A 26,767-nucleotide genomic window follows, 5' to 3' on the forward strand; every position below is an offset into this window, starting at 1 on the left:
AAGCGCTGCTTTACTGGACACATCAAAAGGGATAAATTACTTTTATTTTTCAAAATTGCTTCAATTTAATGTAACTTTTGCTTATTTTAACCAGCCATAACACATTATTTTTTAAAATTAAATAGTTTTCTAAAGAACAGTTTTAGAAAGCAAATATTTAGTACTCAAACAGAAAGAACTTATAATTTATCTTTTGTTCACTTAAACCCAACTTTTTACAGTAAAGCAAGGGAAACTTGGCAATGCAGGGGAAAATGCAAAGGTACATTATAAAGCTTATTGTATGAAATCAGTTTGATTGTTGCGTATGTAAACACTGACTATTAAAACAAAAAAAATATTTCTGATACGATGCAGAGAAAATACAATCCTAACAATTCTCTAAAAAATACATGTAGTAAAGTTATTTATTTGGACAAGATACTGTGCAAGTTATGCAAAACCTATTACGGTCATTAATGCAACCATATTCTTTATGGTACTCCCACAACGCACGTATAAACCAGAAACCTCTAATCACGTACGGGAAAGGTCAACATGGGGTTTTTAATCAGTAAAGCATCTTGACTCTTCGTTCACATTTGGACTTAGAAACAGTGCTTTTCTTGGCATTAGAATACCAAATATATTCTTTAAATACGTGCAAACATAAGTTTTACTTCTACAAATACAGTACTGAGACCACATCACACTGCTCATCATATAAAAATAACTCCAGGTACAGTCACGCACAGAGAGCGAAAACGATTGTAAACTGCTGCCAGGGGAAAAACATGGTGCCTTCCTGAAGCTGTTGGAGAGGCTTTTTCAGCACTTCCCAAGGACTGGATTTCAAACAGTAATTTCACATCACAGTCATATTATGGTAAGACAGGGGAAAAAAGCTTTTGCGAACAGAAAGTGGCTTCATGTTGAAGAGGGCTGACTCAATCACTGACTAAAACCAAAGGGCAGAGCTGCATTCTGAACCCATGTCAGCACAGGCCAGTACTGTCCTGCATTCCCACCGCTCTCCCTCAGAACCTGACTGACGACCTCCTCTTGGCTTTTACACGAGGAAAGCACCACTTGCAGTGGCCCAGAACTCGGCCCAGGCGTCGGGTGCCCTCCGCCTCAGGAGGCAGGCAGCTGCAGCTGTGTGCCTCCATTGCCATGGCTCCAGGTGAGACGGAGACACAACACGACTGACCACCGCTGGGGCTGACAATTGAGGAAGAGACTTTGTCACGTAGACTGAACAGGAGCGCGCTCTCTATACAGTCTCGCTGAAACCAGTGGTTCCACTTCTTGATTAAGGTGTTACTCATTGTGAGCAAGGATAGCCCCTTACTGGTAACTGCACCCTAAGCCGAGTTGTAGAATTTGATTCTGCTGCCGGAGCAGGAGCAGCATGGCCCCAGCTGTACGTGTCTGTAAGCAGGGCTCACCTCAGCAGTTACCTGCCTGGATAAATCCTCCACCATCAGGACCAGCTATGTTTGCAGTGCAAATCCTGGACCTGCCTGTAATTCAGCTCTGACATCTTCATCTCTGCTCAAATATGAACCTGAAGAATAGCGTGCAAGGTGTGTGACTACGAGAGAAAGGTAAGGAAGGGAACTGCAATATTCATTAAAAAAGAAGTAAATGAAGTGATCTATCTGCAAAAATATTCACATTCGTATGGCTGTGTAGCAGCTACAGTAAAGGGTCAGAAATTCAGTGTGGCTAAAAAGCTTGCCTGCTTTGACAAAACTAGTAGCTCTAGCAAGTCACATTTTACACATGATGTAGTGGAAGGAATCAGTATTTAAAATACCTCATTGCGAATTCCAGTTCAGTAAAATGTATTAGTAGCACAAAAAGGTCATGTTTTTCTCTCCAGGCAATAGACATTTAGTTTCTTTTTAAATTACATGACTACGCTTGTTTGCAATGTGTAGGTGGCGACAACTTAACAATTAACAGCATTTCTGTCTAGCTCTTGACTTTCACTGACCATCAGAGGGGTTTTAGAGAGCTCCCTTTTCCCTTTACTCTCCTCATCTTCCGACTCCTTTGATCCCGCAGGGTGTTCCTCAGGAGCGTCACACACAGCGACCCTCGATGCTTCAGTTGCGTTTCCTCTGACTGTAATGTGCTCCCATCCACCCTGTAAAAGATGTAGAAGGAAATATAAAAGGAGAAACATCACCCTGCAATTACAGTATCTGATGTGATGCTTTATGTCCGCTACTAGTTTGATACTCTTTTTTTTTCATGAGGAGAGTAAACCTGCTCTGGGCTTGATCAGAAAAAAGGCTCCTTGTAAGACAAAACAGAGCGCGCCTCCCTGGCAGGGAGGCACAGAGGTGGCAACCTGAGGGTTGTTTTTGTTACAGGGAGTGGAGATTAGTAGGGTCAGGCATTCAGAACAGAGCTATTGCAGGTTTTCCATCAGCTTAAAAGGGGCCAAACCTTTGGAATAGCCTTTCTCAAAACATTGAGGGTAACACAGGGAACAAGAATGAGGAACAATCACGTGCAGACTCAGAATTTTTAAACAGTGGGACTTACTTTACTAATGTTTCCATTATAACTTTTACATCACGTATTTAAAATGAATACTTATCAAAGGCAAATAAAGGACTTCCCAGCTGTAACTGCATAACCCATTACATTAACTTGAAACGGGAACCTAAACCTGCAGAATAAAGGCTGGTTTCCCGCAGGTAGGTGCCAGCTTTAGCCAGGCGGCCTGTCCCGGCGCGCCCACGGGCAGCGCCGTGCCCGCAGCTCTCACCCCGATGCCGTAGTCCCACGAGAGGCCTTTGGGTTCCATCGGCTGAACCCCCGTCCGGTGGCAGACGGTCCCGCAGCTCAGGCTGTGACTTCCTTGCACTTTGTCAGCTATCACCCAGACCTGAAGAAAGCAAAGACAGGCAATAGAACGTGCTCTGCGTGCGGCTCCTCCCACGCGGCACAAATGTAAGGCTGTCTGACCACTTCCAGAAATTAGTCTTGATCTTGAATAAGCCAAAACTGCTCTAATTTAGTCAGAGAGACACCCAACCAACCAACCAGATACCAGCGTTAGAATTAAAACGTTGTCAGGTAGTAAGACCTGGCAGGAGAAAGGTTAAATATATAAAATTGCCTCATTAAAGAAAAAAGAAAAAAAATCCACGAGGCTTTTTACAGCAAAGGGCTGGCTGTGTCACTATTTCATTGGCATGATTTCTGTCTTGCTACCAGCACTCCGGCATTTAGACAATCACCTTATGGAATAAAGTTAGTTAAACAAAAATACTTCTGAAGAACATTTAATTTAATTACAAAAGTATGTTAAGCACAATTTTTAATAAACCAATGAGATACAAGGAAGCTTAATGCACACCTGGTCCAGGGGCCCGACAGACATTTTACGGATATTATTTGACACATGATCCCAGGTAGATCCTTGAGGGTAGCTGGGTGTGATGCCCTGCCGGTACCAGAGATTGCCTGCAAGATAAGGAGTCCCGGTTACTGCCCCGCACGTCTGCTTTGTACAGCGTGCTAGTGACCAGCGTAAGGCAGCCGTCCTTAACGCTCTGTGTCCTGTGGAAATGCGCTGCAGCTTTGACTAATGTGTTACAGTGAAGGACAATGAAGTTCCTACTTTGGAGTTTGTATTTCTGTAGTCATTCTTTATAACTTTTCTGGAAAACAGCAAATACTCTGTTTTGTAAAATTTCTTGGGGGAAAATGTTCACATAAAGAACTATGTACTAGAGAAGGAAAACAAATGGGATTAAGATCCCTGAAGGAGGCTGGCGTTAAAGGCTTTTTTCTTTCACAAAAGGATGCTTCATAATTTATCTTGCAACAACGGTGCTATTTCTAGGTTTTTGCAACAGACAGGTATTCCTCATCGGTTTTTGTATGTTCTAGGGTTTCAGACAAAATCCTACCCTGCAGTTCTCTTCTTTGAGATGCACCTCTCCCTGCCCCCAGGAACTGCACAGCTGCTGGATGGCCGCTGTCTAGGGCACTATCAGATACAACAAAGCCCACCTCTTACAGATCAGCAATTAAGCGGGCTGCCCACTCCATCCCTTCCAGCAGGAAAGGACTCCTCTTGGAGCAGCAGGCATCGGCTGTCCGAGCACAGGCTCTAACTCAGCCTCTCCTTTTTAAGTTAAGCTGATGTATATGATTATTTTTTTGGTAGCATTGGTAAATAATTTTTTAAAATCCTTACCGTTTTTATCCAACACAAACACAGATGTTCGTCCCACTGAGACTTGTTTTAACTTTTGTTTTTGAGGTGAAGGTATATGGTACCAACAGTCACCTAAAGGTCAGAAATACTTGAGTAAAACATTGAGAAAACAGAATTATGCATGGGAAGTCTTGGCGATGTCTGCAGTTGAAACACACCGCCGTGCAAGAAAGCTGTGAGTGACACTACGCTCTATATATTTTTACTAGACTGTTTTTAGAAACAAACACTTTAAATCACACAAGTGACGAGCAAATTAACTGCCATAATTATCATGAGTACTATTCACGGGCGCTGTTTTGCACAGCTATGGGAAAGGCCTCTGCCAAACAGATTTGTCTTCTTGGGACATGGCCGCATAGTAGAGCTTACACACCGTACGAGCTGCAGACTGCGCCAAAAAAGCACAGGTCCTCACCTGCCGGTTTCTTGGGAGACACCGAGCCCCGGTAGAAGGCAGAGCCGTCTCTAGCAATAGCCCACACTTGGTAAAAGGCTCCCACTGAGAGGGAGATGAAGGGCTGATCTGTTCCCACATGAAGCCAGGATGTTCCCTGACAAATCATGGAAGAGGAATTAGGAAGCAACGGTTAAAAACTCCACAACAGAATATTGTTGATTATTGCCAAATGGAAAAAAACCAGAGAGTCAAAAATACTCTGAAGAATAATTCCTGTGCTTTGTGACTGAACAGAAACAAGGCCTCTGATCCTCAAAAGCTACTCGGATGTTTAACTCCCTGCAGTCAATAGCTATGCTGAACTGTACAGGGCCTTTTCTGTTGAAATTGCTGGAATTAGGCACGTGCGTGTCTCTGAAGAGCTGAGCTACAGGCCTTTCGTTTTGTTTTTTTTTTTTTTTAATAACGCCTTTTTTGGTTACACAGTGTAATAGTCTCACAAGAATTGACTGATACAGGGCTTCAGATTCCAGACACAATACTCCAGTGCCTGCTGGTGCACTGTTGTACAGAGCCGTGCTATTGGAACTGACTGAACAGAAAGAAAAACATAAAATTCCTATACATTTTCAGCTTCTTGCAGTTTTTCTCCAAATTCCACTGGAGTATACCAATAGTGGTTTTTTCCCTCTGTTACAAATATGGCTTAAAATTAGCGTGTATCAACCCTCATTTCTTGTTCCAGCACGTGACTACTATTAAGAAAGAAGTATTGCTGTTGAAGTTACTGGCACTGTTTGTTCCTTTCTGCTTACTTTAGTGGATGTTTGCTAATTAAATCTGTCCCAGTTCACAGAAAGAAAGTCAAATCTGTAGGTATGTCCAGGCCCACCTGCCTTTTAGAGAAGCAGAGCAATTTCCAGGCCCAGAAAAGTCAATGGACAAACTCGTGTGATATTAACAGGCGTTCGACTGGGACCATAGTTTAGAGAAATTCCTTCCCTGGGCAGTTTATTTAAATGGGATACACACATTATCAACAATTAAAAAAAAAAAAAAAAAGAAAAAAGAGGCAATAAGCTGTGAGTGCAGAAAGTGGAAGCACAATGCTTCATGGGCGGATACATAGGGGCTGAGAGAGGCTCCTGCAGGAGGGTGGCACAAGCTGAGGCGGACGATGCAAGAGAAGCGCTGCTGTAAGCAGTGTGGGCAGCAAACTGTGCTACACTTGATGGACAAGGACTTTCAAATCAGGGATGTTACAGGGAAAAAAAAAACCCAAGGTGCTGTAAGAGAAGGCACTGCTCAATTGTGTGTTTGTATTTCCATCATTACATAAATACATCAATAAGGCAGTAAAAATAAAGAGGGAGCCTTACAGCTGGGTTTTGCTGTGTCACTCCGAGCCTGCAGAGCACGTCTCCTTTGTCACTGATTGCCCACAGTGCTACTGCTTCTTCGCCATCTGCGTCTGCGCTGGGAATTACGGAGATGTCCCACAGGGTCACAGGAGGCACTTCCAGCCACGGCCCGTTGGTGACTATCTTACATTTTCTGAAGCAAAAAAAAACCCACCCCAAACCCATCAGAAGTACGTACTTTGTATAACTGAATTTTGTTTCCCAGCCCATTGTTGACTTCAGCGCAAACAATCCTGAAGTCTTTTCATTAAGTAGGTACAGTAAGTATTAGTATTTTTAATTTGAAAAGCGTTTATAGCAATCAAATAATGTTTTGCATCAGGTTTTGAATTTTGACATATTACTGATTTCTCAAAGCTTCTGTTTTTCCAAAAAAGTTACTTTATAAAGCCAAGGCCACCCAAGAACAAGCAGCTTGTGCTGCGCTGCTCCCTCGCGCGCCCAAATGCACTGGGCGACAGCTGGGTAACAAATATTTGACCCCAGCTGAGAAAATCCACACCGGGGTCATTCCTTCCTCTGTTGTGGCTAAGGAATTATTTTGCAATTAGGTTTTTGGTGGGGCCCGTTAAACATAGCATCTTGAGGTGGGCAGAGATAAGGCAGCTCTAAATTAGAGAGTGGTGTATTTTTTCTGTGGAAAATACAACACAGTAGTGCTGTCTATTAGGAAACTGTGGTAGATTCTGTCATCACAAGGGTAATTTCTATGTATGTCATAAAAAACCCAGGACATTCCTCTGTTCCCAGTTCTGAAAAACTGGATCCAGCCCTGAGCCGTTCCCTATTTGTTTTCAATTTTCAACTGACAGTTAAAACAAGAGGGAACGTTTAGACTTGAGGGTATTTCTCAAGTTGCTCATTTTATTTGAAGTCACCATTTTGATGACTGGATGTTGCTCATTTTGCTGCATGTCCTGGAACAACAATGGTTTCATGCTTCAGGACCTTACTTCGAAGAGTTTTGTACAAGGGCCAGAATACTAGCTTTGTAGCTCAGTAACAAAGAGAACAATGCGGAACTGAAAGTTCACAGCAATTTATTAGCATAGCTATTGGATACTCTAGTATAGAAAGCATAGAAATGCTGGAAAAACAGCGAATGCACAGACTTTCCCTGCTTACTACACCAGAATATAGTGGCGGTTTGCTATTTTCCAGGTTCCACATGAACAGGGTGTACCGTGACTTAAATGGGGCTGGGATTACCTGTGGCTAGTATGCAGTACGTGGAATTCATAAACTATTAACATACAAAACATTACCAGTTGTTACAAGTGACCTAGTATGTACTAATATACCTAGACTCCACTGTTCCTTAATCATTCACCATACGGAAAATCAGATTCAGGGACTAACTAGCTGACTTTTATCTACAGAGCCCACAGAATCAAATCGGTATCTATCTGGAAAAGCTTAAAATTAAAGCCACAATGCTAAAGATCATCAGCCTCTCTATTGCAGATGGGTTATTTATTGCAGGTTTCTTTACTACCGCTCTTGTTGTTGGGTGACGAGACCCTTCCCCTCATAACTAAAGGGCACTTCTAGGGAACGGTTAACACTCAAGTTCAAAACTTTTATTTATATCTTAGTTCCTCACCTCGCCCAGCGCCTCCGTCGGACAAAGTCTTTCATTGTCTTGTGACCATGGTAGGACCTACCAAAACAGACATAAACAGGTGTTCACGTGGATGTCAGAGCACATCCAGTTTCAGCGCCAGCCCATGTATCTGCCCGCCAGACACCCCTGCTGACTTCAAGACGCTGGACACTACTGTTTGCCAGGCTCACTTTGCTGCCCTGCCTCCCTGGCAAATGTCAGCGTTACTGTCCCCATAAGAAGGGAGAAGTCGGGGCACGCTCCTCCCTGCTAAAGCACAGTTAATGTGTAAAACAGCAAACGAGTAGAAATGAGGGCTTAAGTACGACATTTGCCTGCTGGCATGTGGGGTTGAAGGTGGCACATGCTTACGCCGGAAAGTCTGCTGCGTACTGCCAGCCTTCCCGATCAGTTCCGCCCGAAGTATTAAAGTCAATGTACCAATCGGATACCTATTGTCAAAAGGAGACAATAACAAGCACAATCAACACCTAATGTATAATAAAAATAACCTCCTCCACTATTTCCCTCCAGCTTTTAGAGTGCAAAAACTTGCTAGAAACCTTCTAGTTCTTGCAATGTAAATTCGTACAGAAGTTCCCAAGTCTTTTTAATTCAGTTGAAGAGAAAAGGATCAAAACAGAAGTCTAAGTCCCACTGAACAAAAAAATCCCACTCAATGCTTAACGTTCTTTTGACTGTGTAAGATTATTGCTGTTGTATAAATGGGGAAACCGAGGTTAAATATTACGACAAATCCAGGAAGAAAATCTGGGTCATCGGAGCCCAAGTCTTGTATCCTACTTGCTAAGCTTTGCCTTCTTAGTAAAAAGACTTTTAAGACAAAATTTACCCAAGACCACTGCGGAGAAGGAGGCTTGGTATTGAGTTTTGTACATTCCTGCAGGCCCGAGGCATCGCTCCACATGTATCTGTCCGTGGGCAGACCTCTGCGGTGGAACAGCGTACAAGGAGTGCAAGGTCATTTACAACAGAGCATCAAAAGGCCAGGGAAGAAAAACCTATTATTTGTGGCACTTCCTACTTTCACACACGACACAATCTTCCATCAGAAATCTCTGTATTTAGAACTAGCATGTGAGTGATGAGGGCAGTGGGAAAGAATCTGTACAGCTGTTTCCAGTTACACCAAACTTGAGGACCACGTAAACTTTTGTTTTGCTACAAATGCATTTTGAATGGATAATTACAAATCTATAAAATGGAGAAACACTGCTCCTTCCGTCTCTTGTTAACAATAAATGTTGGAGGAGACTGAAGATAGAATAACTGTAATAACTGTTCTGAAAAGCTGGAACAAACCCCTTGTTTCTTTTGACAGTAGTAAAAAATTACAGTAAATAAATACAATAAATTGAGTAAATAACCTGCTGCTATATCCGGTGACTGGGTTCCACCGTTGGTTCTCATAGATGTAAACACATTTCACGTCTGACTGCGTATAAATGTTATCAGCACTACTGGCCAGTCCTGGGAGAAAGAAATGATTTGGATTATAGAAAAGTTAAACCTTAAAGACACTACATTTTAAATTCCAGTAGCCACAGTAATATTGCCCATTATCCTATTTCTCACTCTTAAGATGAGAATATAAATATATATGTAAAAAAATAAAAAAACTGCAATAGCGATTCCTTCCGACCATGTGGCCTGTTGGCTGTGTAACCCCCCGTCAGTTAGGCTGAAGGAGGGACAGCTGAAATAGCCTGAAGAGCCGACGCAGGCAGGGAGATGAGCAGGGAACGCGCACACCGCAGCAGACCAACCCTCCCTACCTTGAATGAAGCCACCTCCGTATCCGCCAGTGTAAACCCACGCTGTGTGGTCATAGCCTATGCCCCACACTATGCCTCGGTTATTGCACTCTATCAGTCGAAGATGACCTCCAACTTGACGCCAAAACCTGCCCGAGAAAGGACATTTTACATTTACTCTACACCACATCCATGAGGAATGTACGCCTTCCCCTCCTAGAACTCAACAATCTTAAGGAGAGGCAACTTTACACGCTTGTCTGCTCAACCTCTGTGCAACCTGCAAGGGACGGCAGCAGCCACGGAAAGCACGTCCCTCTGAACAGCTACGGAGAGGTTTGCTGGAAGGAGCCTGTCTGCCTCCACTTGGAATTTTCAGGCCTTGAAGTATTTTACTTTCCTTTTATTTTATATGTATTTTATACATATATATGTTTTTAATCACCAATTAGGATGATCTTGCTAGAATCTTTACATCTTAGTGGCCATCAATTGCCTCAGCTTTAACTTTACCCTCATTTTTTTAAAATCTAGGAATTTCCTTTATTTAACAAGAAAACAAATAATTTATGTATTTGCTATGGAGCTTAGTAAAAACAAGGGCTTTAATTCTTCCTATTCTTATCTTTGCAAGATAATCCTCTCTGGGGCTTTACACAGCCAGTTGGCCACAGTACTTTTCTGGGGAAGAATGGGGAAAATAAAGAGGAGAATTTTAGTTATCAGAATGGCCGGAGATCACCCAGGTCACAGAGCCCCAGGCTAAGATGGCAGAGCACATCAGCCTCGGGATTTGCCAGATGCTGAAGGTGCTCCACCCTGAAGGAAAAGGATGAAAGGATCTCTCGGGTATTATTCCAAAACACATTGTGCAAGTAACCTGAAACAGAGGGTATTTTTTAAATTGAAGACTGGCCTTTAACCCAGCAGTTCTGAGGCTGGTGATTTTTACTTGGAGAGTCTGCAGTACTGTATTGTCACAGGGATAACAGAAACTGCAAAGGAGCTGCTCCTGGACTGTAATGGCTATAACGGACTGAGAAGTTCAGATTTCCTGACTCAGATAAAACTGAAAGCTCCGATTACATTAGAATTATAGTGACTAGGATTACTTTTAGTCTAGGCCATCTCTTATTTAAATAATTATGGCATTAAAGATGCAATCACAAAAATACGGGATCTCAATGAGAAAGGCTTTTGAAATTGCACGAAATAGCTCTAGCATCTAAGAATTAAAATATAATTTGGTGAATTTCTTCAGATGTACTTATGACCGTGAAGGCAGCCGTTAACCTTGTCACCGACAGACACCTGCGGTGCACTACGCACCCGACAACCCATGGGAGCCCCTGACATGCCACAAAAGAGAGTCCCGGCACCCCATGCAGCAAGAACAGCTTCTGAAACCTCTCACATTTGATCGCATGGCATCAGGTGTGGCCCGGCCTCCAGTTCAGGACTCGGCTCACTCACAAAGATGTCTCCTTTGCAAGTAACGGACCAAATGGCATGGTGAGAAGGAGGGCCTTGAATCCGTCTGCTTTCACAGCAGGACATGTTCAGCAGAGACAGCTACGAAGCAAGACGCAGAGAACCGAAAGCTTCCCTTTACAGTGAGAACAAACATTTCCATAGATGCTTCAGTATTACAAAACCTTTGCAGGTTCTTGCAAAACAGGAAAGTGAATTAGTAGCTTTTTCTCAAAGGCACTGGAATTCAGTGTTTCTAAATTATTAACACAATCCCTGGAACCAATGTGGTTTGCATCATCTGATCGTTACGAAGTATCTTTCAGGTTTTCCATTGCTTCGGTGTATATACGCCTGCCTGCCTATACATCAGGCTCTGTACAACACATTAACAGTTCTTCTACCAATGCAGAAGAATAGAGTAACTGAATTAAACTCCTAACTCATTTGAAGCCTAATCTACATCTGGAAGGGAAGGAAAAACAACATTGGCTTCACTGTGGATAACTGCAGCATCAGAAAACATGCAAACTCCAGAGGAGACAGGAAGCCTCAGGTGCCTCTAAATAAGTTTAAACAGACTTTCTAATTACCTAAATTGTGAAAATAGATAAGTAGCCTAGATGCTGTAACTGCAATGCTGAGATCTCAAAGACTAGCTTGTGTGTTTTATTTCAGCTATTGCCAGCTTGAAATGAAAAATTCACAGAATTACCCAGTCATGCATTTCTTGCTCTGTTGCGGCTGCCAGACGGATCGGCCATCGCTGCTTCGTCCTCTCGGGTGTATAGAGAGCAAAGGAGTGTTTGGCTTCATTCAGAACTTCAACTATAATAGTGACTTCATTCAGGAATACGTGGATATACTAAAACAAGAGAAAAAAATTGTGACTACAGCAAACTCAGATATACGCTCCTCAAGTGCCAGCATTTTTGCACTTTAGGACGATGAATGAGGCATTCCTGCCAAGGACAGCAAAGGATCAGTTCTTGGTGCAGAAGGAATGGGGCTCAGTTTCCAGTCCTGTACTCCCTCTGATTCAAACTGCCCATATGCATTTACCCTATTTATGAAGGCTCTGGCCAGCCAAGCTTGGCTTCTTCTTCATAATCAAGAACATTGTGAATTCCAAAAGAATTCCCAATTGATGCAAAGCTGGTGGTTTAAGCAATGTGGATGGTTGCTGACTGGGTATTTCTGACATAGCGTCAACATAGCTCCAGCTTAGAAAAGCCTGCACTTTGCTAGTACCCTGGGCTATGTTTGAACTGGTTGCCAAAACTTAGAACACGAGCGTACAGTAATTTGCCTCCCCTAATAAAACTGCTTTCCCTTTGAGCTTTCCTTTGCCCAATGCAACTCTCTCAAGGGTCTCAAGCTGAACGCACCTTTTTCTCCTCATGATACATGTAATAGATGAACAGGATGCTGTCACGCATTCCATCGCTCCCAGTGAACTGCTCCAGTGCAACTCGAACGTCCATCCATTTATGAGGCTTCCAATTCCTCCACCATTGCAAGGTCCCAGTTTTAACCCAAACCGACTGCAAGGCAAACGCAAATTTACAGGGGTAAGGAAACTCTTCTTCTTTCTCCTAAATACTATTTTTTGTGACCACAAGAAATCTCTGCTGCAGGTTAGTCTGTATCATATCAGCTAACTCTGCCACAGAGTACACCAGAGTGTGGAGGAAGCTGAAGACAAAACGAAACCTGACAGAACCGGATAGGAAGGCGCTGAAACAGCACGTGTACATCAGTATTAACGCTTTACACAGATACGAACTGACTCTAGTGTGCTCCTTCTTATAACACAATTTCTGTTTGGACTTTAAAGGCTTTTGACACAAACTTTTTAAACTTGATTAAAGCCCTGGACTCCAAGTGTTTTTAATCAAATGAATTCCGGATGTCATTTGGCAATTAGGAACGAAGGGACCAAAGATGTGAATTAACCTGAAAAGGGCCAAGGAGTCATAACGAAGAGAACATCAGACAAAAGCGCTGCTATTTAAGTGCCGCTATTGATGTTTGCATCATTGCTTCATTTATGCAAGTTACATTCATCCCTCAATGGTCGCAGAGAGGGAGAGTTCACCTACATGAGTCCCTGTTTCAATTAAGAAGCCTCGTCTTGTGGTGGAATAGTTCATACAATGTTTCACCATTGCCAACGTTTCTGTGGATTTGAGGTTTCAGTGTACTCAAATAATGCTGACCAATGCTTCATTTGCTGCTGTGCAAAACTATCAGCTAACGTTTTTAGATAAAGATTGCTGCACCATGTCTAATAAGCTGCCAGTTTCCCACAGGGAGCTCAGACAGTGATAATCCAGGAAAGTTGTCACAGACAGAAATAAGGACAAGAATATAAAGCTGACAGTAAGTTCAGACCAGTACCTCAGAAAGGTATTCCTGATGTCTACCGCTGACAGGTGTGTTTAGTAGACAAGACGTGAGTGTCCTCACTGCTTACCTGCTCAATAGCCTGTTCATAGTGCCTAAAATTCTCCAGCTCCCGCTTTGTCCTTTCGCTGAGCTGCTGAAAAATCTGCTTTCGCCACGCTGCGGTCTGCGCTGGGGTGACAGACAGAGACAGAGACTGCACGGAGGACGACAAACCTAGAACAGAACCAAACCCAACACATTCCAGTCAGCTTTGAAGACAGTTCTGTGCCAGGTAAAACATGATGCTGCTTTGAACACTGGACTGAATCAACCCAGTCTAACATAATTTTTCTAATTATTATACCTTGGAATCAATGTATTACAGCCAAACTTCATAAATGATGCACAGAAATGGGACCACTGGATGATTATACAGAAACTTTCAAAGCTATAACCTTAGCTGGGAGTTCTGTCACTGAACTGTAAGATAATCAGGTAGTAAAAGCCATTAAGAGTTACACTGTTATTAAATACTGTTCATAGTTTATTTTGAAAATACGGTTATATTCCACTGTCTTTCAAGAATCTGAACTCCAACCCCATCCAGTTATCAGCTGGGCTCACATTCACAATCCTCCAAGTAATTTCTCTGTAGGAACGGTAGGAGCGAGGCAGTTACTTGTGGCATCTGCACCTCTCCAGAGGCCCCTTTTCACTGCCTCCAGTTACTATTCAGTGACATTACGGGCTTTGCCTGAAGTTGCAGTTTAAGTGCAATTAAAAACTAGATGCAGATCCAGCACACATTAGTTTACAAAATTCTTACAGAAACTCAGAGAAAATATCACCTTTACATTTATTTATCTCAATCCCTAAGTGCTTTACAGCTGAATACTTGCAGCACTATCCTCAGACACGGAGCGTACTGGCAAACTGCAGGAAGAATAAATGGGTTATCAGGAGGTTTGTGCCATGGTTTTGTTCAAAAAAAACCCCAAAGCAACATTTTTCTTAAAAAGCATTGGGAGTTAGTGTCTGTTGTGGTGACGCGATAGTACCTGAGGGAACAGTGAACCATTTCAGTGGGCTGTGCAGATCTACGAGACAGCCTCCCCCAGACACCCAGGCCCACAGCGGGTGCTCATCGGCGCCGTACTGGTCTTCAGGTCCCACCGAGAACATGCCGAGGGAAGACAGGCTGGATGTTTCTGCAAAGGTGCTGACGGAGAGGACTGGCTGCTTTTGGGCCTCCTTCAAGTCAATGTTTGTCCACTGCAGTTCTGCAGAAGGACTTGGGTTTGTAGAAGATTTACGCATTTCAAGATTAGCTTTCTCATTACTAGTCGAAGCGACAGTGGCTTCTCCTTGACCAGAGTCCAGAGGATCCACAGTCAAATGTGCACGTATCTCTGCTGTCTGGCTGCCTGCAGCTCCCATCGGGGGAGTGTTGGCGAGGCTCATGGGTACGCTTGGAAGCTCTGTATCAGAGGAAGCATCTGCATCACCCTGAATGATCGCATTTGTTTGGTTCTGAATATCATCAGTAAAGAAACAGCCAGCACTGAAGGACAAATAGATAATTAGTTAACTATAATTCAAAGCATTATAAATTAGCACAGGCCTGAGACCACAGACATACAGAAATCAACCTAGCGTTTCAGCTTTAGGGGAGAAACAGCAGATTTCTTTTGTGAAGGTAAAACTCTTATCATCAAGGGAAAGAGTCTAACGCAAATCTGGCAGACCAGTCTAGTGAATCTGAAACATAGGAAGACGTTTCATTGATCTTTTCAAACAATTGGTGGTGTTGGCTGCCTACAACTCTCTGAAGCAACATCACATTTTCTGGATATGAAATAATGAATAGGATTTTTTAAAGCCCATTGTTAACTTTGTGATTTTTGTCTTAGCTAGAGAGGGCTTCTGCTCAGAGCACGCTCTGACTCAATCAAGTAGCTTCTGCAGCACTCCCAGCTTCACTGGCATGTCTTGCACAGCCAAGAGGCCAGCAGTCAGTGGGAAGTTGCTGATGTAATCTCTCTAGGAAAGGGAATGTACAGTGACACTCGGGAGGATAATTCCTAAGTGGAGTTGACACTCCTTCATCTTATTTCACAGATTATGTTTTCTCTTTTTATCCAGACAGTGATAGCAAAGCCCAGAGAAACACGCTTTACTGCAAGCATGCAGTGAATTCCAAAGTGGGAGCTTCAGTTTCTACTCTGAGTGCAACAACTGCTGCTTATTGTTAATTTTAATGGCAAAAACCACAAATGTTTTTTGGCATAGATAATGGTTAGAGATGCTTTCCCCACTCCTCCCTGTCTGTACCTTTTGTATGTAAAGAACTATCTCATAGCATTGAAACTCTTGGACTACAGAGTCTCGAGCAGGTATTCTACCACATACCTGAGCAGACTTGTTGAGCTCCCGGTCTGAGACCTGTCACTCTCTCGGCCAGATACAATTGCCTTCCACGTCTTCCCACTCAGCTCACTTGGTGTGACACCTTGACGAAAATAAATTGCTCTATCATCACAGCCGATTCCCCAGACCTAGGGAAGGAAAGGCCTTGGTGAAGGACATGGCATGGAAGGCAGGTAGATACCAGCTACAAGGAAGGTGCAGCGGTGGAAAATTGAGCCCAAAAATCTGCTGGACACAGCAGTTTCCTTTTGTGTTCTTCCTTAGTGCTGATACTGTAGATGCAGTATAAAATTCTGGACCATCAAGAGAAAACTGTTTGCACCTGAATGTGCCAATACAAGAGACACGAAGACTGTTCTCCTCTGGTGAAGAATTCAGCCAGGCATTCCTTCCCAGCAGTTCAAGCACAGGGACCTCTGTCCATATTGGCACTGCTGACACTCCTGGCCACGTGTGAATACTGCCTGTACAACGGGGAACACAAACACCCTTGCAACTGGAATACAGCTGTCTTACCTGGTTATTTAAGCCTACAGTAACCATCATCATTTCTCCAACCATTTCAATCCAGCTTGTCCCACAGGGATTATGTGAGTTCACTCCTCTTCTAAACCACACCTACAACAACATCAGAAAGTCTAAATTTTGCTCCTTCTGCATTAGCACGCAGACAGCTGGAATTTAGTGTCTTTGGTGGATTAGTCTTTATCTCTAATACTGATTTGCCCCATTGCCTTAAGTCACTTACCTCCTCGGTTCTTTTTCTTTATCAGGTAAAGATAAAATAATTCTCTTAGTATTACCCAGGCTGTGTGTCCTTGTGACCAACTACAGCCAGAACAGCCCACAAGGAGACTTTGTTATGACTTTCTGTGACAGAGTTTGTTTCTCTGCCACTGGAAAAGTACTTTCTATTACATGTCAACTATAGGCTATTTTTGGTGACTCTGAATGGGCTTCTAATAGTTCTTGTGTTCAAACCCTAGAAGCAGTGCTGATGGAGAGAACTGATCGGATCGATCTTTTCAGTGGTACAGCTCTTTAAATTGTCTCCCCTTAGATTAGTTTTTACCAATCAGAAAGTGTCTGTGGGCTGAGTACCTGGAAACATTTCCATCTGTATTTAGCGTATGGCCATACAGTGGCAAGCAGCTACTTTGGAAGTTGTTGGTTGAATCACAGAACAGTGTACTTAACTATCTTGGGTCAGATCTGAAGAAAAACATGCTAGCTTATCTGCATTTATTATAGTGGTTTTATCTGGCAGATGGAGCAGGCTGGACACAGTCTGTTACCATGGCTCAGCTGACAACTAGTAACTCATTAAACCAGAGTAACTCAGTTACTTAAAACTGCTATACATGCAGAGAATCCATCTATGTTCTTGAATTCAGGATGAAGGGATTTGATTGCTACCAGCACAAGAGCATTCTAGTACATTCTTCAAGACTTTTAAGTCTCCCTGCAACTCGATGGTCCTTATGGGTCCCTTCCAATTCGAGATATTCTATGATTCCAAGTTAAAACCCAGTAAGAAAGTAATCACGCATACAAGTAACAGATAGGTCACTTAATAAATACAAAAAACCTACATGAAATGGCTGATGAACAAGGAACAGTTAGAGTAGGAAGATAATGGGGGCTTACAGGAAAGCTGGGGAGTGACTCTTTATCAAGGAGTGTAATGATAGGACGAGGGGTAACGGTTTCAAACTGAAAGACGGTAGAGGTAGAGTGGATATTAGGAAGAAATTCTTTACTGTGAGTGGAACAGGTTGCCCAGAGAAGCTGTGGCTGCCCCATCCCTGGCAGTGTTCAAGGCCAGGCTGGATGGGGCTTTGGGCAGCCTGGCCTGGTGGGAGGTCTCCCTGCCCAGGGCAGGGGGTTGGAACTAGATGATCTTTAAGGTCCCTTCCAACCCGAACCATTCTGTGAGTCTATGATTCTATGATAAAAAAATAGGAAAGCGTAGATGAAAGTACTCCCCTTGCTGCTTTTGCTGTAACCTTCAGACCATATGGAAACAAGTGAGCAGCTAGGGGTCCCTTCAATTTCGATGCTCAATATCCCTTAGAAGCAGTGCCCTTATTACATCCCCACTGACAGCCCCAGCCACCTCCCACCTGTGTCTGACTTGGGTTTAGAAAATTCCTTCCAAGAGAAAAGCAGAAAGTCTCTCTTAAATTAAACGCAACTCTGTATATCACAAACCACAGAGTATTTCCATAACAGCAAGGGGGATTGCAATTCCCCAAGCCATGGGGATAGTGAGCCCAAATCACCAATGTTTCCTAAGAAAGTTACATGCCTGTTTGCGAAAAGCAGATACAAAAAAAACCCAGAACCAGAGCATGACACCTCTTACTTTTCTGTCTTTTGTAACACACCACACCACATCAACACCCACAGAGACGTGCATAATCCCATTCTCAGAGCTTGGAGACTCCACAATACTCCAGGAAATTCCTGCAAGAAACAAAACCCAGAAGGCATTGTAGGGTAGTTTCTTATTCAACACTATGCAAATCAGAGCTATATTTAACGAACTTTACCTTGAGGGTTATTCCTATCAATTCCTTCTCTCACAATAGCTTGCCCTTCCCAAAGAGTTGCCCACAGGAGGTCATATGGTCCACAGCTGATCTGTACAACTTCACCAGGAGTGGTGATTACAGACCACATGGAACCTTCTGGATTGTGATGGCAGACGTTTTCTCTGTACCATACCTAGACAAGTTTAAAAAAAACACAAATAAAACTTAGAAAAGTATCACTACAACAATGAAACCATTGAGACAAGCATGAAGACAAACTGGAAAGAACAGTCCTTTAACAACAGGATTTTTTTACGCAGTGTACGCACTCTGACCTTTAAAGGTATGTTTTTGATGTTGATTATGCATTCAAAGAATATTTCCTTATGTACTAAGGGAGGAGGCTTTTCTACAGACTCGCTTTTGTCATGGAAGCGAAGCTGGACTGGGTACAGTAACCTATTGCTACAAGTTCTGTGTATATTTCAACATTTAGAAAAAACACTTCAGTGTGTTTCAGGGCATGTTATACAAGCCAAGAATGAACAAATACAGAACACGAAAAGGTTACTGTTAGTTGACAGCATGACCTCACTTTCACTGAACAGAGCTTGCTACAATACGGGTAAAAAACTCCATTCTCTGTGCAGCCTTCAGTGACATCAGTCCATTTGCCAATCTTGCTCCTACTGGCTGTGCACTTTCCTAAAGATCACAGCCAAAATAGGAAGGTCAAACACAGAAAGCATCCCGCAGCAGTCGGATAAGTGCTCCAAAACATGACTGCTGAGTCCTAAATCCTCATATTTAGAAATACTTTCTTTCTCTGTGACTTTTACTTGGGAAATTAAAGCATTTTACAAGGTCAGTCAAGTAAGCCTGTGGAGTGGGGTGCTTGTCACTTATTACTGGGAAGTATGAGGCATAGGGAATATTATTTTAAGCAATTTAACCAAGATTGCTTGCCTCTCCAGGTAGTGCCAAGCGTGACGGAAATCTCAGGCTATCTGTTAAAAGTACTACCTTCTTCCCAGCGAGACCATAAGTTAGAAATTCTCTAGAGACAAAGGAGTGTCAGATACATGCAGTAAGGATGAAGGAAGGAAAGCAAGAATCAAATCTTTACAGCACTGAGCAAAAGAGGAGAGACCTTAACGGCAGGCCTAAAAACAACAATAACAAAAAAAAGATGTATAGTTTTCAATAGAAAAGAAATTGAAAACATTCCAGAGCTCATTCCACATTGCCAAGTCAGGAGGTTATCATTTTCTGATCAGTAAGTATTAGAAAACCATTTTGTAAACTCTCTTCTTGCACCATTCCCGACTCTCCTCCAGAGACATGGCACAATGCCTTGCAAGAATCTTTATCAGGTTTTAAGGCTCCTTCTCTTTGTTACCAGTGCCATAGTCTGCATTCTGGGCATTTTTCAGGATATAAGACTCGACTCAGCCCAAGTTTTTAAGATTTACCTGATTATAGAGACTTAAGGCTTCCATAAAAGAGCAACACTGTGAGATACTAAGCTTTTCCATTTACAACGCAAGTTATTATAATGTAGTCCCAAAGCAGCTTTTACATCCTCTGCCAGATGCACAAACAGCATCCTTCCTCGCCAACATAAGACAATAACAGACCTGCCTTGCTTTAAAAGCATTTAGCTCTTCTTCAGTAGCAATTTAGATTAGAAAACTTAGAAAGCTTTTAATTAGAAAACACACACATACCCTTCCCTGTAAAGAAACCGCCCATACTGATAAACGGCCAGGGGGCTCATCGGTGATTTCCCATCCTCCAATAGAGATGTCATTGAAAGGGTCTGGCAGCTGACCTGGATCATCCTGTGACACGATCTGAAGCCAAGAGAAGGACGATTGGGAAGAGAAGAGACCCCGCAAACAGAGAGGTGATTTGGCTGGTGGCCTAGCTTGTTTCTTGCAGATTGGTTTATGTGTTGCTTACTAAAGTGGCCGAGCATGGAGATTCTTCCTCTCATTCCAGGCTGCTATAAGCAGAGAGAGGGGAAACGCTGCCGAAGCAGCATGAATAAGTTTGTGTTTCATCCCCTAACTAAACGAAATTTTTACTCTCAGAACTGTGCATATATACATTCTTTGCACGGGAAAGCTGGAACATCACAAATTACAATTTTTGTACATTCTTAGAATGGAACAACAATTATTAAAGAACAGTTATTCATACAGACAAAGGCCACAGCTGGTGAATGATGCTAGGCAGGTGCCATCTCAAAAGAGAGTGCTTTGTCAAACCACCAAAGGAAGTTAAAAAGTTGGTTTGACATTTGCAAAGGAGCTGAGAGGCTATCTCCAACTGCATTACCATGAGATTTTGCACCTTATTACCACAGGTTTCTATGAAAAATTCCAGCTTTCCATTTATGCTTGCAAAAATTATGAGTTGGAAGTCAAGGAATTGAGGTCCAGACTACAGAGCAGTGATAAAAAATGAATTTCCCTGTGCCTAGTAATAGCTGATTATTTCAGAAACCTTTGCCCAAATGTCCCGTGATTTGTATCTCCTGTATCTGATCCACCTCCTGCGTCTGACACAAGAATTCCATTTCTTATCCTTTGTGTAGGTGCTGGGGAAGTCTATGGCGTAAGTCCAGCCCTGCGAACAGAGGTTTTCTTTTATTAAAATCAGGACCAAGGGAAAGCTTGAAATCACAACTCAGAGCAATTCTGCACAAAAGTCGCTCCCACAAATACAATCCAAGTTACTGTGCGTGTCTCAACAGCCCTGATTAACAGATCAGCTAATTCCATGAATGATTTATGAATCATGTCCAAATTCCTCTGGATGATATACACAGAACAAACAAGACACTGTAACGCATTTTACTTTCTTCATAGTAAAGATCTTAAATAACAATGGCATACAGTTACCAGCATCTCGTGGCCCGATAAAAAAAAAAGCCTCTATAGAAGCTCCTGTAGACCTCAAAAGCCTTCAGACAAGATCCTTCCTTGGACATCCTCCAGACAAGATCCTCCCAACTCTTGTACTACAGTTGAGCTATTTCCCCGGAAGAAGTAGCTATGGGAAGTGCCTTTTATTTTTACAGACCTTTTACACTTCTATAAAGTGCCTTTTACTCTACAGACTAAAGATTCCCAGAAGAGATCTCTTTTTGGTATTGTTCACCTACCCCTTTCTCTGTTGGTTCCCCTCCAATATTTTCATCCACATACCAGTCAGACTCCCACTCCCAGTGTGGTGAAGGCAGTGTGAAACTATCAAGTTGCTGATGTTTTAGCCCGCTCACATCACTCCACTGCCAGCGGTCACTGGGCAGTAATTTCTCACAAAAGCCACCAACTGGATTCCAGCGCTGCCAGAAAGAATAAATAGAATATTTTATTTGAGACTACATTATCTCACAGTATATCTACAGAGTCCAAGGGAGTCATAAATGATACTTTTATTTTCTTCTGAAGTAGAAGAGGAATAAATTCCTGGGGTGAAGAAGAAAGCGTTCACCCTGTAAGCCCCTAGCTAAGAGAGTCTTTGGAGGAAGCTTTGTCGAGTACCAAAGCAGGGCTGACTGCAGAGCTAGTCCCAACCAAGCCATTTTCAGCTACATAAACGGGAACAGCTGGTGATGCATTTTACTACTAACAGTGCCCTTTCCTTTGGTGACGTGTGGCACCATGACACTGCAGCATTAGGATAAAGCTCTGTAGGTGGCCTTGGGATCTCTAATCTGCTCTCCATGAGAAAGATGACTGGGTCTTGCCTGCACTGGAAAAACAGCGTGGCCTCTGTGCCAGAAACAATGAGAAGATAGCTTCAATAACATCAGTAAATCTTCCTTGTATCTTATATTACCGAGAGGGTTTTTTTTTTCCAAACCTGTCTTTAATCAGTTACAGAACAAGTAACTTGCTAGACTTTTTGACAATGCGGCTGTGATTTTTCTCCCCTCCCCCCACCCCGTGCTCTTACCTACTATAGAAACACTGGCAAAAGTTGTCATGTAATACTGTCACACATTTTAGGGCATGTGGAAAATGAGTGGTTCAAAATCCTTCTATAATTTCTATGCAAAATATTATTTACTTTTACTAGTAATATGGCTAAATTGCTTTGCACATTATCTGTAAACTCTTTGAGTTTAATTTTGTCATTGTTAGCTCTTGCAGAATATTTCCTTTTGTGCTTTCTAGTATTTTGTTTTCTATTTTTTCATAGCCTAGAACAAACAAAACAAAGATTTTAAAATAACAAGTAAAACAAATTTTAAAGTTTTGCATTTTTTAAAGAACATGATCATGTACCTTTGTTGCCTAGAAGTTACACTGGACATTTTCTTAAGAGGATTGTGTATTTGTCAGTAAGGAAAGGAAAACATCAGGTGAAAAGGGTGAATGTTCCAGACTGAATTGGCTCGCATATAACAGGCCGTAACGCACGCTGGCCTTGCTTCTGGTAATAGCAGGGACGTATAACCTTCCTTTGGGAATTAAAATATTAAAAGAATAAACCCGCTATTTGGCACATATATACTCTTCAGAAACAACAGGTAAAAAAATAAAACCAGATAAACCCAAACAGCCTTCCCGTGAGAAACACAGGCAGAGACAGCGGATGTATGGATTCGCTCTCATTCTTTTCCTTCAATATGTGGCGGTGACATAGAGGCCCCCGCAGCACTTCATACCTGATTCTCATAGGTCTCCTCCTGGTATCTAATAGGGACGTCACCCGAGAACACGTAGGTGTACACTTGGTGATCGCAGGCTATTCCCCAGCAGCACTGTTTGACAGCAGAGACCCGTTTGAATTCCAGCTGTGTGTCCTTACAGAGCTCCCAGTACTGGCCAACAGTGGAGAGAGTGTAAACCCTCCCGAAAATGTCCACAGCCCACAGAAGGGAACTGGGCATGGCCATGTCTGAAAGGCAAAAAGGAGCTATTAATGAAAATGACAGTTTTAAAAAATGGATCTTGAACCTACTGTAGATCAGTTCTGCTCTGGGCCATCATCAGTCAAATTAAAGAAAGATGTAAAGAATGATCTTTTAAAAAGAGCCGCTGCAAAGCTGGCAGACAGACCTCTTTCAGTTGGCGCTATGCAGTTACACCTCTGGGATTTCATCACATGGATGAAAATCCATGCGAAAGACCTGGCTGCCAGCACGACACTGTCCATCCTGAGGAGCTCACAGCATTCCCAGGATACCTTCGGCAGGCTGAAGACAGAAGGCAGTGCAGAACTGAGGTGAAGCAGCACCAACCCTTTTATAGCAGCGGGCTTTGCTCTCGAGAGCTGGTAATGCTGGTGGTGCTACACGCACCACTCATGGCACTTCCACAAATAAAGGCCGTGAAAATAAGCCTTGCAGTATTGGCACTTGAAATTCTGCAAAACAGCCTTTGTAACAGAGGAAAATATTATGCATTTAACCTTAAGCAACCAGAATGCCAGCGAGCCCAGAGTAAAAGAAGTGTACGGAAAATGCAACGAGGGTACCTACCTAGCCTGATAATAAAGAAAAGTGATGCTGCGGTGTGTTAAAGGTGGGCAAATATACAAATGGAGGCCTGTACCTGGAATGACAGTCCAGGCAGGCAGAGTAACATCTGGAACAGTTCAGAAAAAGGCAGTAAAAATTCCAATGATTCTAAAGTCAGGAAAAATACGGATGGGACAGAATTAAGATAATCCAGGCAGATATGACTGGATTAAAATACACAAGGTAGTCAAGATAAGCGAGAGTTTCTGCATATTCTTTCTTATGAACTTTTGAGGCAGGGCATCTGGAGAATCACAGGAAAATCCCAAATGCATTTGGGATTATAAACTACTTTGAAGATTTCAATTTAGGCCCCTTCACAACTGGTTGCGCTGCAGAAGATGAACATTCCCTGATTTTGAAGGATCTCAGCGCTTGTGGCTCCGGTGCATGTTGGAGGATGCAGCAGCAGCCCGGTACCCCGGGGGACGGGGAAACATCACACCCACCCCTGCGAAATTCCTCCTCCCGCCTCGGCGCAGCCGGCTCGCTTCTGACCGGACTATAACACTGATCGCTGCACAATTCAACAAAAACACTCCCACTCTTCGCACGCTGCAAAGCGCTGCGGTTCCCAGCCGAGCGGGGACGCGTCCTGTCCCCGTCCCTCGGCGGGACGAGCCGCCATTCCCGCCCACCGCCTTTCCCAGCCCTCCGGCGCCGCCAGCGCGCTGCCGTTACCCCGCGGGGCCCGGGCGCTGCACGCATCTCCTCAGGGAGCCCGGGCGCGGCCCGGGGGGCGGCGGGCGCTGCTCCAGCGGCGCTGAGGCCCGAGGCCGCGGGGGCCGCTCGCCGCCGGGGCCGGCCCGGGGCACGACATGGCGGCCGCTGAGGGAGCCCTCTCCTCCTCAGGCAGGGGGAGGCCCGCGGGCGGGAGCGGGTCTCCGGTGGCGGCGGTGCGAACCCGCTGCCCGAAAACGCCCCACGGCCCCTCCCCACGGCCCCACTCGCTCCTCCTGCCGACACCGCACCAGCCGGGCAGGGCGGCGGCGGGGGCTCCGCCGGGCGGGGCGGCGGCCCCGTCTCCCCCCGCCCGCCGGCGATCGGCCCTGCCCGGCACGGGGCCCTCACCTGCCTCCCGGCGGAAGGATCGGCCGCGCCGCGCCCGGGCGGCCCCACGGAGGCAGCGGCGGGCGGGGAGCGCCGCGCGCCCACTGCCTGCGCCGCCGCGCGGCCGCCGCCAGCGCCGCCATTGGGCGGGGGGCGGTGCGGCGGGCGCGTCACGGCGCGCGGGGCGGGCGGGAACCCGGGCTCGTGCGGTTGCGGTGACGTTCGCGCGTGACGCACCAGAGAGCCTTGCGCCTGGGTGAGGGCAGGGGCTCGTGCTGCCACAGGCCGCCGCGCGCAGGGACCGCGCTCCCCGGAGGAGGCCGGAGGCGCGGCCCGACGCTCCGGGCGGGTCACCGCTGTGAGGGACAGCCCGCGCGCGCCGCCAGCCCCCTGTCCGCCGCCGCCCCCCGGCTCGTCCCGAGCCAGAAAATGCAGCCAGGAGGGCAGGGGCTGCCCGGCCCGGCCGGGCCCAGCGCCGCGCACCGGGTACCCGCCAGCGTGTGCCCCCAAGGCCTTTGTGTACACCCCAGGGCCCGGCCCCGGCGGGGCACAGCGGCCGTCTGCCACCGCCGGCCTTTCCCAGCGGGACCCGTCAGAGCGGCCGGAGGGGCGCCGAGTGGCTGGTTACCGAGAACCCGCGTGCCCCGTTCCCGTGCCCGGCGGCCGGGCGGGTGTCGGTGGGCAGAGGCTGTGGCTCGCGGGGCCGGTGCACGCGTCAGACCCTCAGAATGCCCGAGTGAGGCAGAACAGCCCCTCCAGGGCACTGCCGTCAGGGACACGGGGACGCTGGGCTCCTGCTGCTGTAGTGTGGTCCCTGCGCAGGTTGTGCCCACCTCGACGCAGAACCTTTGCTCCCTAGTAGCGTTTTGATGATTTCATCATTGTAGTAAGACATCCTTATAAAGACCAAGTACCACTTAGGTCCTAGGAAATGGATTTTGTGAGATTTGCAGCAGTTGTGACTGATATATTTGACGTGTGTTCAACCCAGTTGCCATTTTGAACAGATGGAAACAAGACTTTTGTCTTGGAAACGGGACTGCACAAGAATTTAAGGAGGATTTTCTAGGATTTTCTCACTTTGGATTTCGAAGCACAGTCCTGTAAGCCTACAGGATGGCAGATGAATGATGATCCAAGGAGTTCATGCTAAGTCATTTACAACCAGTACACTTTTCTTAGGCTCATTTACAGGACCTCGCATGTGAAACCAAATGAACACTCTCCGGAACACTAGCAGCATTTAACTGTTGTGGTATGTACCCAGCTGAGGAGTCTGCTGGTTCTGCTACCTCTGCAATTGGATGTAAAAGTTAGGGGTGAATCGGTGCCTCAGGAAAACTCTTGCTTGCTGTGGCTGCCTGGTGCTAAGCCCCGCTTTGTTCAGTTGCTGCTGTTGCAATAGAGAGTTACGTTCTGTAAGGAGATAACAAAAGAAAGGCTTTGAGAAAACAAACAGCTAAGTGGAAACCAATTTTCATGTTGCCATCGGTTTGAAAAGTGGATTTGCTGTATAATCCTGGGACACTGGGTTAATGTGAACCTCATTTCCAGCCTGTGAAGGTGCACCCCACGTCTTCCCTGAACAGGCTCTGAGGCCTTGCAAAAGAGAGAGAAAACACCCAGAAACCCTTTCCTACTTCAGCCTTGTGGTTAGCGCGTGACTCAGGAGGAAGGTCATCTCAGTTGAAAGTGGTTGCCCTTGTCGGCTCTGGAGATTTCCCTCGGTTTTGCCCACAGCAGCAGCTGAGGATGACCCACAGCGCACCATGGCAAAGCCAGGGTTTGCATCGAGATGCAGTTAGGGAAGGTCTGCCCCTGCGACTGGGACACACCGCTGCCCTAGGTGAGGCCGCAGTGCTCCAAAATCCACTTTGTGAGTTTTTTTGATATCCTGCTATTATGAAAGACTTTGCTCTGTCCAAACCATAGTCAGATATT

The 26,767-nt window shown here is 44.8% G+C and overlaps 1 protein-coding gene across 2 annotated transcripts; it reads right to left on the minus strand.

The window, feature by feature from the left end:
- Positions 1 to 72: 72 nt before the first annotated feature.
- Positions 73 to 24,962, minus strand: TECPR1 (tectonin beta-propeller repeat containing 1). Of its 2 annotated transcripts, none has more exons than XM_054213340.1 (25): positions 24,848 to 24,962; positions 22,922 to 23,154; positions 21,410 to 21,592; positions 20,749 to 20,871; positions 19,968 to 20,093; positions 18,259 to 18,433; positions 18,072 to 18,172; positions 16,223 to 16,324; positions 15,689 to 15,834; positions 14,338 to 14,840; positions 13,368 to 13,513; positions 12,280 to 12,435; positions 11,607 to 11,756; positions 10,836 to 10,993; positions 9,443 to 9,570; positions 9,035 to 9,137; positions 8,500 to 8,596; positions 8,019 to 8,098; positions 7,647 to 7,703; positions 6,002 to 6,176; positions 4,641 to 4,776; positions 4,202 to 4,294; positions 3,356 to 3,462; positions 2,762 to 2,881; positions 73 to 2,131 (listed from the first exon to the last, which is right to left on the minus strand). In XM_054213340.1, exons 2-25 carry the CDS (start codon positions 23,150 to 23,152, stop codon positions 1,934 to 1,936), a joined length of 3,594 nt encoding a protein of 1,197 aa, XP_054069315.1. In that variant the 5' UTR covers positions 23,153 to 23,154; positions 24,848 to 24,962; the 3' UTR covers positions 73 to 1,933. The 2 variants fall into 2 exon arrangements, with proteins under 2 accessions (XP_054069315.1, XP_054069314.1); XM_054213339.1 differs by lacking the exon at positions 24,848 to 24,962 and adding an exon at positions 23,316 to 24,494.
- Between the last annotated feature and the right edge of the window lie 1,805 nt (positions 24,963 to 26,767).

The sequence above is a fragment of the Rissa tridactyla genome, chromosome 8 (assembly GCF_028500815.1).
Source record: "Rissa tridactyla isolate bRisTri1 chromosome 8, bRisTri1.patW.cur.20221130, whole genome shotgun sequence".
Taxonomy (NCBI): domain Eukaryota; kingdom Metazoa; phylum Chordata; class Aves; order Charadriiformes; family Laridae; genus Rissa; species Rissa tridactyla.

What these genes read in the sequence shown, in the direction of transcription:
- TECPR1 (XM_054213339.1), bottom strand. Translation starts at nt 23,412, where the DNA reads ATGGACAGTGTCGTGCTGGCAGCCAGGTCTTTCGCATGGATTTTCATC. An exon ending in CGACGGAGGCGCTGGGCGAG is followed by an intron (nt 6,177 to 7,646) that starts GTGAGGAACTAA and finishes TTTTTGCTTCAG; the next exon opens with AAAATGTAAGATAGTCACCA. An exon ending in GTCTCCCAAGAAACCGGCAG is followed by an intron (nt 4,295 to 4,640) that starts GTGAGGACCTGT and finishes TCTGACCTTTAG; the next exon opens with GTGACTGTTGGTACCATATA.